The sequence below is a fragment of the Dipodomys ordii genome, unplaced genomic scaffold (assembly GCF_000151885.1).
Source record: "Dipodomys ordii isolate 6190 unplaced genomic scaffold, Dord_2.0 Scaffold117, whole genome shotgun sequence".
In the NCBI taxonomy this organism is placed as follows: Eukaryota; Metazoa; Chordata; class Mammalia; order Rodentia; family Heteromyidae; genus Dipodomys; species Dipodomys ordii.
Genome location: NW_012267333.1, coordinates 3,605,507 through 3,617,882, shown reverse-complemented (window position 1 = coordinate 3,617,882; position 12,376 = coordinate 3,605,507). Strand labels below are relative to the sequence as shown.

The following is a 12,376-nucleotide window of genomic DNA, read 5'->3' as shown; positions in this document are numbered from 1 at the left end:
AGAGGCAAATCCCAGTCCCCAGAGAGTGTTGAGTCTAATGCGAGAGATAGGAAGGAAATGGAAAAGATCATTTTAGGTTCTAAATAGTATGAACAATATAGAAGAAGCTGAAATGGTGGAGAGAAATTGGAGGTCAAGAAAGACCTCTTCAAAAGAATGAAATTTAAGCCAAGTCCAGAAAATTGAGAAAGAGCCAGTCTGGCAGAGATACAGAAGGAAAAGCCAGTCCTCCTGAGTCTGGAAAGAGATCAATGTATTTAAGGAACAGAAGGCTGGGGCGGGGGGAGAGAAGGGGGGGCGCGGCAGTGTGTGACTGAGTGGTGGGGGCTGGAGAAGAGGAATTGGAAGCATCTACAAACTTTATACGTGATTCCCCACATTCAAGTGGTACCTTCCTTAACTTGTCAGGCACGCTGTGAGAGTAAAGACTTGTGAGCAAAATTTCAGTTTGGCACCAAACGCATGTCTAGAGCCAATGGTGTCCCAGTCACTTCCACTCAAACCAGAACCCAAGTGTTATACATTTCCTAGACTCCTAAGTTTAACAATCCACCAGCCCACTCCATCTCTGTTCTCCCCTTTGCCCCTCCCCCCCAGCCCTGCTAGATCCCCTGTGTTAGCAGCTGCCCCCACTCACCCATTCCTCAGCCCACCCTTGAGCAGCTGCTTTGTCTGGGAAGAAGCACAAGCCATTGTGTAAAAGGAGCCTGAGGGGTAAGGGAACATGGGAGGTCTCGCCTGGGCCCCGGGTGGGCAGGGGTGGCCAGAGGGCGGACTACCACATTCCAGGTAGACAGTGCAGATGCCCGTCAGGGTCCCCAGGGCCCGAGCACCTTGGGGAAGAAGGCGATCACAGGACTGATGCTGCGAGGGTCAAGTGTGGAGGGGCACAATGTGATTGAAAGGTACCACCTGTCAGACCTTCGGAGGGAAACCTGAGCCTCCCAGTCTGAGGAAAAGTGTTGTACCAACAGGACAGTAAACAATGCTCTTCAGGGCAGCCCAGGCATCTCCAAGTGGGGGTAGGTGAGGGGGGAGGCGGGGAGGCGGGACCATGAGCTGGGGGCTAGAAGACACTGGAGCTTAAAGGCAGCCTGGAGCGAGGCGGCTCAGCTAGAGGAAAGCCACAGTTCCCAAGCCCTCGGGCAGAGGACCCACAGGTAGGACAAGCCCCAGACCCTCCTCTAAGTATCCCCTTTATTTGCCAACCCCTGCTCCCACCTTCCAAGCACCCCGGAGCGTCTAAGGAGAGCCCTATCATTTGAAGAAATCCCTGCTCCTTCCTAATGCTCTCCATCATGTATGTTTTAACTCTTCTTAGATGCCTGGGGACGAGGGGCTCATCCCTGAGGAGCTGGGGAAGCTTGACTTATCAGCAGGTGGCCACCCCAGGAAAAGACCTCTCAAAGCACAGTAGTAGAGACCTTTGCAGGTCTTTTGAATGGATTTAGGAAGCCAACTGCAGGCCACTCAGAGTGACCTCTCCAATGGATGGGGTGGGGTGGGTGGGGTGGGGGGAGGCAGGAGCATCAGGACCACTGGACCGTGTATTGGGCAGCAGAGGGCAAGCATGGCTCTCACTTCTTTGGGGTGTGAAGTGCGGGCCCGGGGCTTCCTTCCTCCTGGTCCATAGGGCACAAGGTAGGGACAATATGGGAACTTCCTGAGAAAGGAAGAGGAAGGAAGTGAAGAGTAGGCCCGGAAAGCAGGTAGAGAGACTCTGGAGGGGCTTAGTGTGTGCTTAGAAGAAGGGGAGTGTCCAAGTGCAGAGAGGAACCCCTCCCACAACTGATGTGTCCCCTACTCTATGCTGGGGCCTTGGAAGGGGCACTGGGCTGAAGAACCAGTGGGAGCAATATCTTTAGAGTCCATTCAGACAGACAGGACCCTTCCCCCCACCCCCCCACTGTAGGTGTAGTTTAGCCATCCAATCTGTCTTTGGTTTTCTAATCTGGTCATTGGGGCCAATTGCACCTCTTGCGAAGGACCAGAGTTCAGAACACCCTAGGTAAAGCAGGGACCTGGGGTGTGAGCTCTAAACTGCTGTAGAATTGTGAGACCTGGGGGGTGGAGGGGTGTTACCCCAGTTTCTCAGCATTCTGAGCTCCTTCACTCCTTGTCTATTTATGACAGGCCTGGAGGGGGGAAAGCTGAGGTGATGACAGGTTAGCTGATTGGGGGGCGGGGGAGCTGTGCGGACCCCTCTGCGCTTCCTTGCCTCTACCCTAAGGGTGGTGGTGGAAGGAAGGAGAGATGATTAGATTACTCAGCTACGTCTCAGCCAAATACTGCCCTACTTGGAGGCTCGAGAAGGTTCTTGTTCCCATCTTCCTGACACTCGGTTCTCTCTGCTTTGTCTCACCAATAAATGCCCTGGAGAGCAGCAGGTCAGGGACCTCACCCTGGCACAGAGCTGGGCATGGCCAACCTATGCCCCGTGAGCTGGTGTGTGCCGTAAACTCCCTCCAAGTACTTCCTGTGCTTTGGTTTCCCAAGTCCTCTACTATCCCATAGGAATGGGTCCTATTTTTGTCTCCAGAAATTAAAAACACAGAGAAAGTAACAGAGGGAGCTGGGATCCATCACAGGAAGACTCCTGAATCAATGATGGTCACCCCTGTTCCGGTCCACCTTCCACCCAAGAGAGAGCATGGTTGTAGCTCAGGCTGGCCAGCCTTCACTATACTTTCATTGAAGGTGGTACTTCACAAGGGCTTTCACTGTACATGTGCTTTGGGGGGAAAAATGAAACAGTAAAACAGTAGGCAAGAAGAGAGCAAAAGAAGCCAGGCATCAGGGACTCACACCTATAATCCTAGGTACTGAGGAGACTGAGATCTGAATGGTTCAAAGCCAGCCCAGGCAGGAAAGTCTGGGTTAACCACCAAAAATCTGGAAGTGGCTTAGGTGGCAGAGTGCTAGCATTGGGCATGTCAGAATTGGCATAAATAAATAAATAAATCCAAAGTCCATGGCCAAATAGCTTTGGGGGAAAAGTGAATTAAATGAAATATAAACCAAATTCAGTTTTATTCACAATGTGGAGTCTGAAATCTATTTCTGTGCTAGTGAAGCACTTTGTATCTCCAAGAAGATGGGAAGCAGGCTATTTTTATGATGACCTTGGCCAAAGAACACACCTTCCCCACACCCCAAGGAGAGCCCTTCTCAGGATCTCTGGGAAGCCTCATTTTCCACAGAACACAGTCTGGAAAATGTGACTGGGATACACCTTGTCTTGGTCAGTGGAAACTGAGTCCTGAGGGACTTGCTCAGAGTGGGGAACTAGGAAGAAGGGGTCCAGACCAGTGTCATGACCTCCTGGCACTCTGCTGATGTGTTCACCATTGCTCAGCCTCATATCTCTCCCCTACCACCACCCATTCCAATACATTGAGAAATCCATAGTTTGCACTTCTTGTGTGTGTGGCAGGGGTGGGGGCGGAGTGGTATTAGACCTTGAACTCTGAATCTAGGCATCCGCTATCCCTTAGTTTTCTCACTTTTGGTTAACTGTAGATAAGATTCTTATGGATGTTCTTGTCCAGGCTGGCTTCGAACTGGGAGCTAGGATTACAGGTGTGAGCCACCAGCACCTGGCTGGTCTGCATATAGTTATGAATCTCAGCCTGATTCCTAGGAGCCAAGGACTGGGGGGAGGACACCAAATCCAGAGACCCCTGGGATTCTGGTCTGTGCGTCTGCCAGTCTTCCTGCCTCCCATGCCCTGTCCCAGTTACCCCAGTGCCCTGGGTGCCCCCGCCAAGAACGACGGTCCTGCCAAGGGCTGGAGGTATTTTTAGCCAATGACAGTAGTGTCCACTTTTCTTACTCTCTGAGTCATGCCTGGAGCCCTATTTGGGGGTTGTTTTCTCTGTAACTAGACCTCCAAGAAGAGCGAGAGGATAAAGGAGCTGGCACCGTCACCCTGTTACCGCAGATCCTGTATTAAATAGGAAGCACTTGAATAGGAAGTCCCAGGTTATGCTGCCATCCCACCCACACCCACACACAGGCTCCCAGGGGCACCTAGAGGGTCAGCTGGGCAGAAGCCAGGGAGAATATGATTCTGTGCCTCATCAACACAAACTCTTCCTTGCAACCACTCCTCCCCCCCCCCATTTTTTTTTTGGTTGGTCCTAGGGCTTGAACTCTGGGCCTGGGCACTATCCCTCAGCAATTCAGCTCAAGGCTAGCACTCTACCACTTGAGCCACAGCGCCACTTCCAGTTTTCTGGTGGTTTATTGGAGGTTAGAGTCTCACGGACTTTCCTGCCCAGGCTGGCTTTGAACCGCGATACTCAGATCTCAGCCTCCTATAAAACCATAGGTTGGCAGAGATTCAGAGACCAACTGGGGTCCGAAATTTTAGGTTTGTAACACCACCTCTGTGATTTAGCTACATCAATAGCTAAACTCTTAACTTGGTAAATGCCTTCTTTTGAATTAACTTATTCTAAAATTCATTTCTTTTTATTTGAATTGTTTCTTGTTGTTGAGGACTGAACTCAAGTCCTTATACTTATGAGGCAAGTGCTCTTCCACTGAGTCAAGTCCCCAACCCCTCAATAATTTTTTTGTCTTTTCTGGTACTGGTGATTAAGCTCAGAATGTTGCACGTGATAGGCAAGTGCTTGGCCACTGAGCTATATCCCAGCCCCACTTATAATTTTTTTAAGACATATGTATATCACTATTGGAAGCAAGCTCAATATCACTTGCCAGAAATAGTCAGTTATCATAAAAATGCATATGCTGGAAACATATTCCTACCTGCCTTGAGTTCTAGGGGGGCAAGTAGCCATCTTTCCACAGGCCTACCAGGATGCTAGAATCCAACTGTGACCACCTCACTGGCTTCATCAAAAATAGGCAAAATCGACCAGGTGCCAGTAGCTCACACCGGTCATCCTAGCTACTCAGGAGGCTGAGGATCATGGTTCAAAGCCAGCCTGGGCAGGAAAGTCCATGAGACTCTTTATCTCCAATAAACCACCAGAAAACCGGAAGTGACGCTGTGGCTCAAGTGGTAGAGCACTAGCCTTGAGCTGAAGAGCTCAGGGACAGTGCCCAGGCCCAGAGTTCAAGTCTCACAACTAACAAAAAAAAAATAGGCAAAATCATTGCAAAGGTATTCCACGGGGAGCTGGGGAAGCCAGCTCAGTGGCAGGGTGCTTGCCTAGCATGTGTGAGGCCCTGTGTTCCATCCTTGGCATCAAAATAATAGTAGTAGTAGCAGCAGCAGCAGCAACCAATAGTAATAGAAAAGAGGCATGTGTGATGTGAGTCAATGGCCTTTAAAGCCAATGCCATACCTTACAGAGAGAGCATTAGATGAACACCATCCAACATCATGTTGACATAGCCCAACCTCCCCACCTTTGGGGAAGCTACACTTTACCCTTCATGTAAAAGGTCACCATAGGGACATGTGTGGGTGTCAGACCCAAGTAGTGGATATTCTGGCTCCAAGGCCAAGGCTCTCAGAGGATGAGGACCTTGCCTCATTCCAGAATGGATCATAACCAGGTTCACTTGTCTTCTCTTTCCAGAAATGGATCCGAAGGAAGGGAAGCCCTCTGAGGATGGGACCACTGTCTCCCCAACCACAGAGGAGCCTGAGACACCAGGAAGTGGAGTGTCTGTAGAGGAAGAAACTAAAGACACAGCTGGGATGAACGCCAAAGAGGGGCCTCCAGAAGGGGCAGACATGCAAGAACAAGCATCAGCTGAGGAGGGTGTTTCAGCAGAATTCCAGGGGGAAGCAAATGGGTTACCTGAGGTCAAGGTGGAATCCCACAAGGAGAATGGTGGGAATGAAGGAGCCCAGGCTGAACTTGTAAAGGAGGATGGTAGAAAGGAAGAGGCTACAGTGGCTTCTGAAGAGGTGACTGACAGGAAGGAAGAGTCCGAACCTGAATCCAAGGAGGCTGAGCAAAATGAGCAGGCCACACTGGTCTTTGAGAAGCAGAAGGCTGATGAAAAGGGGGCCGAGCCCCAATCTGTGGAGAAAGCTGATGCGAATGACGGAGACAAGCATGAACTCGGGGAGGCTGTTGGGGAGGAGGCTGCAGACAAAGGGGCCAACACTGAATCTCAGGAGCAGGACGACGTGAAAGATGAGGCCAAGGCTGAGCCCCAAGAGGCTGATGGAAAAGAGGAGAATGAAAGTGATACAAAGGAGTTGGTGGTGAGTGAGGCCGAAAAAGAGATTCTGGAATATTCTCTTCCTTAGGAAGCAAGCCCTCCTGGTGTTATTTACTTGGTCTGTATTGGTTTTTCCATCATTGTGACAAAATAGCTGAGCAAATCAATGTAAAGGCGGAGAGGTTTATTTGGGCTGACAGTTGGGAAGGTTTCAATCCATGGTCAAGCCATCTCAAATGCTTTTAGGCCTGTGGCCAGGCGGAATCATCCTGGTGGAAGGGCATGTTGGAGGAGAGCTGTTCATCTCATGGTGGCCAGGAAATAAACAGGAAGGAGCCAGGGACAAGATTTACCCTTCAAAGGCAGTTACTTACTTCCTCCAGCTAAGGCCCTACCTCCTGATAGCCTATTCATCTATGAATTCATCAGTGGATTAATCCATTAATCCATGGCACTTTCACAGCCAACAATACCATGAGCTGGGGACCAACTCTTTCACTCACAAGCCTTTATGGAGAAACACTTCAAAGCATAACACCTCAGCAAAAGTTCAGTCTTCTTCCCACTGACACCAAGGGGTGGTGCCACTGGGTATACAGCACTGTGGCTCCAGGCTGCCTTCCAGATCTTTCCGATGCCCTCACAAAACCTTAGGCCAGTGCTTGTGAGGCTATTGAACCCACACAGACCTGTTCGTTTCAGGAGCCAGGAGGCATCTCTGAAGAACAGGCGCAAGACACGGAGAGAGAGTCAGAGGAGGGAGCAGTGGAAACTCCCAGCTCTCCAGAGGAGTGGCCTGAGAGCCCCACTGCAGAGGGCCACGGCCTTAGCCCCGGTGAGTGAGAGCCGAAGAGCCCAAAAGATACGGTCTGGAAAGGTCACTGATGGTTCCAGCTTCCCTTCTCCCTGTTCTTTTCCTCCAGATGGGGTGGGTCCAGACTTCTCAGCTTCCGGAGAGACCAGTCCTTCAGCCAGGTAATGCCATGCTCCAGGGTTCCAGCTCCACCGCCACTTACGCACGCACACCCCACTCCCCGTACCCTTCACAATCTACCGCCGTCGTCTCTGTCTGGGCCTCCCCAGCCCCAGGTTTCAAGATATCCCAAGATTCTTGGCCCTCCTCCTTCTATCCCAGGGCAGAGTTCAGGAAAACAAAGCAGTGAGGGAGCATGGGGATACCTGGTCCATCTCCCACTCCACAGCTGGGGTTCTCCTCAGCATCCCCGACTTGTCTCCAGTGCGCCTCAATTTGCAGCTAGCCCACTGCGTCTCCACAGTGTCGGATCATCCACACAGCACCATCAGAAAGCCAGAGTTTGCACAACCGCTCTGCTGCTTAGCAGCGGCATGACCTCAGCCCAACACTCAGCGTCCTCTGATCTGTGGAGTGGGCCAGGGGATTGTGTCTAGCCCACAGGGTTACCGGGAGGCTCAAACTGCATAGTGAGTGTGCAGCCCTGTAGCAGAGTGCCTGGACCATGGCAGGTGCTGGATGGCCAGCCTTTGGCTCTCGCCATCACCATCCGGTCATTACACAAGCTGAAAGCCACTCCTCGTCCCGTTCTCAGGGCCCTCGTGTGTGTTCACTGGGCATTCACACAGATGTGTGGCAAGCACACCCAGGGGCTTCACCCCCCACCTGCTACAGGCCTTACAATCGCCTTGCTCGGTAGACAGCCTGGTCCCCATTTTACAGACAAGGAAAGCCGAGGCTTAGAGATGTGATGTAACAGTGTGATCCCAAGTCTGTCAGCCCTCAAGCATGCCTTCGTTCTGCCCACGTGCCCTCACCAAAACAAACACAGTGCCACACAGAAATGCCACAATTGCATGTGCCCCTGTGATCTCCACCCAGTTACCCCACCGCCCCCTCCCTGCATCCTGTGAAGGTGGTCCCAGCCCCTCTCAACCTTCTGTCTCTCCATGTAGCGAGTCTTCACCCAGCGATGTGCCTCAGAGCCCCACAGAGTCCCCTCCCTCTGAGGAGAAGAAGAAGGAAAGGGCCCCAGAGCGCCGGGTGTCCGCTCCGGCGCGGCCCCGGGGGCCTCGTGCACAGAATCGCAAAGCCATCGTGGACAAGTTTGGCGGGTAGGATGCACACCAGGAGAGCTGGGCTTTCCCCAGGGTCTAGGGCGTGAGGCCTGAGGGCCACTGACTGACAACTGTGGGCAGCCACCCCCGCCCCACCATAGAGTCCTCTGTGGTCTCCAGCTTCTCTGGTCTGACCTGTGTACCCCTCCCCCCCTTCACAGGGCAGCCTCAGGCCCCACTGCCCTGTTCCGGAACACGAAGGCAGCAGGGGCAGCCATTGGCGGGGTCAAGAACATGCTCTTGGAGTGGTGTCGAGCCATGACGAGAAACTACGAGGTGGGCACAGGGCAGGGACACCCAAGTAGTGCAGGGGACCCTTCCCCAAGGTGGGTGGGGCAGATCTCAAAGACTGGGAGCGTGGGAAGAGCAAAAAGTCCAGGCTCTCTGGCCCAGGTTCACCAAGGCCTCTCAATTCCCCCGCACACCGCAGCACGTAGACATCCAGAACTTCTCCTCCAGCTGGAGCAGCGGCATGGCCTTCTGTGCCCTCATTCACAAGTTCTTCCCTGATGCCTTTGACTACGCGGCACTGGACCCCACGAAGCGCAGGCACAACTTTACCCTGGCCTTCTCCACCGCAGAGTAAGTGAGCCTCGGCCCCGTGACCGCTGAGCAGGCTGGGTGCCCAGGCTGCCTAAGGTGGGGCTGGAGGCTCAGGGATTGGACAGTGGGTTCCAGATGTTATGTATCCAACAATTAGTGTGTGTTGTGTTATGGTGTGTATGTGAGAGAGAGAGACAGAGAGAGAGGGAGAGAGAGAGGCAGTATTAAGGACTAAACCAGGGCCTCGTGCATGCTAAGCAAGTGCTCTACTGGCCTCAACAGAGATTTTTTTGTTTTTAAGTTTGATCACAGGTTCTGTTTTAGGTTCTGAGGATTCCACAGTAGGTTAACCAGACCAAAAAAAAAGTCCTGCTCACTCATGGGTCATCATATACTATAAATGGACAGGTCATAAATGTACACATAAAGGCGAAATAGAAGGCCGGGTGATAATAGGTACCATAAAGAAAACTCAGGCTGGACGCCAGTGGCTAGTGCCTAAAATCTTACCTACTCAAGAGGTTGAGATCTGAAGATCAAGGTTCAGGAACAACAAATCTGAGAGACCAGCAAAAAGCCAGGAGAGGAGGCATGGCTCAAGTGATAAATCATCAGCCATGAGCAAAACAGCTGAGCAGGAGCTATGTGGCTATATGCTAATAAACGATAGCGTAATTGTTAGGATCATCATTATTTACTTTGGAACCTAGAGAGGAGTTATTGCCGAGGCTCATACATGTCGGGTGGTGTCACAGCTGGAGAAAAGACAAAATGAGGAAGAGTAAGGCCCGGGGAAGGAGCCAAAGCAAAGACATAGCTATCTGGACTGAATGGGCAGCACACATCTGCAACCCAAGCATTTATGAGTCTAAGGCTGAAGGTTTTGAGTTCCAACAGAGAGGGATTCCCCATGGTAATGACAGAGAGACTCTGTCGCCAAAACCAGCCTGGGGCCTCCATCTCCACCCACCAGGAGCTCAGACCAGGAGCACCAGTATTTTCCAACATGGAGAACCGGCAGAGGCTCTGAGCCACCTGCTGGAGACATGGGGATGTGAGGGCTTTGACTCCTGGGAGTCCAAACCTTCTTGAGGGCTTGTCCCCAGCCTGTAGGACACAGGCTACTGCCCTTCTGCAGCTGCCTGGCCTCTGGTTCCAAGCCAGCTGGAGCCAAAGGAAGGTGGATGACTAACCAGAGGATGGCCCCAGGTTGGCAGGGGCATTGGGCAGCAAAGGGAGAGGAGGCAGACGGGCCATGTAAAGATGGAGGGTAGAGAATTAAGGCTGAGTAGCTGGATTTGGACCCTGACTCCTGCCTAACTCTGGGGCTCTTCTAGAAGCTTCTTATCATAGGATTTGGTGGGAAGATTAAGTGTAAAGAGAAAAGGGTCTCCACTCTCGATCACCTCATCCAGATGCCTTGGTCTGCCTTGTCCTTGATTCCTGTGGAGTCCTAGAACAAGGAGAGAACAGCTAATGCCAGCGTCCCAATGGGCGCCACCAGCCACACTGCTGGGTGACCTTTCTGCTACCCGAGCCCCATGGGAGTGAAGGCCTTGCCTCTCCCGGCCTCTAAGAAGCTCTTGCTCCACCAGTCCCATTCTTTGAAACCCTCCAATCCATGCCCTGCCCCCCCCAGCTCCCAGGCCAGCTGCTTGGATTGCAGCCCAGCTGTCCCAGCCCCATAAGCAGATTTCCACTGGGGCCCTTTTTCCTCCTCCTGCTAGCACCCCTGGCTGGCTTTGGCAGCCTGTGACTGCAGAGACCCAGCCGCCCAGCAAGGTGCCAGAGACATTGAATAGGTCTGGGGTTGTCACTCACTATGACCTTAAGCTCTGTTCCTCTTCTGCATGTTAGAGCCACAGAGGAATGCAAGAGACTGTGCAAAACCTCATAAAGCCCTGACACAGGGGACTAAGGCCCCAGGGATGATGAGCTCAGTCTGTAGGGCTCTGCAAAGCCTGGAGTTATCTAATGGCCTCCAAGGACAGCAGAGAGTTAGAAAAGAGGACTTGCTAACTTCCATGCAGATCCTCAAACACAGCAAGCAGTCCTGCCCCAGGGCCTTTGCTGGTTCCCTGGGTCTGGAATCTTTTCCCCAGATGGGCACATCTGTCTTTGAGGCCTCCAGCACCCAACTGAAAAGTACCAGATCCACAGTCCAACACAGGACACAGCCTGTCACCCAGCCCTGCCCTCTCGCCATCTGATGTGCCAGGTACTTTAGTCGTTAGATCTCTGTCCATCTCCTGCCTTGAAAATGCTGGTGGTGTGAGAGGCAGGAAGTTTTGGCTTTTCCCCCTACTGAATTCTCACAGCCTAGAAGAGTGCCTGACACACATTAGGCTCTTGATAAATGCACAGGGCTAGTCCTGGGGCTTGAACTCAGGGCCTGGGTGCTGTCTCTGACCTTTTGTGCTCAAGGCTAGCACTCTAGCACTTGAGCCACAGGTCAACTTCTCACTGTTTGGATGGTTAATTGGAGATAAGTGTTTCACAGACCTTCCTACCCTAGTTGGCATTTAACTGCGACCCTCAGATCTCAGCCTCCTGAGTGGTTAGGATTACATCCTAGCCAGTGGCTAGCATCCTTTTTTTTTTTTTTTAGTTTTTCCTGAGAGGACTGGCCTAGCAGTAGCTCCTGGTTCTAGGGGACAGATGGAGATGTGTGTGTATGTGTGTGTGTGTGTGTGCACATATGTACAACACATCCACACACAAGGAAGAGATTTTACAGAACAAAGACCAGAGTCCCCTCTTCCATGATTCCTGTGATGTCATATGAAGCCATAAAAAGCCAGCTTTGGAATCAGATGGGCTGAGTCTTAACCCTGCCAGGGCCTCGTTTATCTCCTCTGTGCAGTGGGATGGTTGGCTGGGTGATCTCCCTGCTCCAACATACAAGACTCCGTGGGCTTGATCCATGCTGGGCTGTCGCCGTCCACTTCCTTGGCTCCCCCATCCTTCACTTTTGGCCCTCTGTCTCCCACCCCACCCCACCCCTCAGGAAACTAGCTGACTGTGCCCAACTGCTGGAAGTGGATGACATGGTCAGGCTAGCAGTGCCCGACTCCAAGTGCGTCTATACCTACATCCAGGAGCTATACCGCAGCCTCGTGCAGAAAGGGCTGGTGAAGACCAAGAAGAAGTGAGCTGACTGGTCGGGGCGGGGGTGGGAGGGGGGAATGCAGAGGCGGACAGAGCCCAGCAGAGAGCAGTGGCCCTGGGCTGGCTTCTGTTCCATGCAGCAGCAGAGCCAGGTTGCGGGAGGGGACAGGTGGCACCAGCTTCAGTGGCATTAAAAGTAGTTTTGTAAACCCTTGTGTCACTTCACAGTGCTATCCCCACCATGACACACAGTGATCAATAGGTGGTGGCCAAAGATCAAAGTGGAGCCTACATTTCAATCCATGTACTCACACTCAAGTCACACTGCCTCTGGTGGGGGGGGGGACCCCAGGACAGGGAAGAAGATTCTGAGTGAGGTAGTTTTTTGTTTGTTTGCTGGCTTGGTTTGGTGCCGTTCCTGTGGCTGAACCTCAGGGCCTTGGCACTGTCCCTGAGCTTTTCCACTCGAGGCTACTAGCCCTCTGTC

At 52.3% G+C, this 12,376-nt stretch overlaps 1 protein-coding gene across 1 annotated transcript; it reads left to right on the top strand.

Annotated features, from left to right (window-relative positions):
- Positions 1-5,554: 5,554 nt before the first annotated feature.
- Smtnl1 (smoothelin-like 1) lies at positions 5,555-12,331 on the top strand. Its single transcript, XM_013028966.1, has 7 exons — positions 5,555-6,190; positions 6,850-6,982; positions 7,071-7,122; positions 8,077-8,235; positions 8,400-8,514; positions 8,669-8,820; positions 11,789-12,331. The coding sequence occupies exons 1-7, from the start codon at positions 5,555-5,557 to the stop codon at positions 11,931-11,933; spliced, it is 1,392 nt and encodes a 463-aa protein (XP_012884420.1). The 3' UTR covers positions 11,934-12,331.
- The last annotated feature ends 45 nt before the right edge of the window (positions 12,332-12,376 follow it).

Excerpts from the sequence above, each read along its gene's own strand:
- Smtnl1 (XM_013028966.1), top strand. The coding sequence starts at position 5,555 with ATGGATCCGAAGGAAGGGAAGCCCTCTGAGGATGGGACCACTGTCTCC. Across the intron at positions 6,191-6,849 it reads GTGATACAAAGGAGTTGGTG|GAGCCAGGAGGCATCTCTGA; the intron begins GTGAGTGAGGCC and ends TGTTCGTTTCAG. Across the intron at positions 7,123-8,076 it reads GAGACCAGTCCTTCAGCCAG|CGAGTCTTCACCCAGCGATG; the intron begins GTAATGCCATGC and ends CTCTCCATGTAG.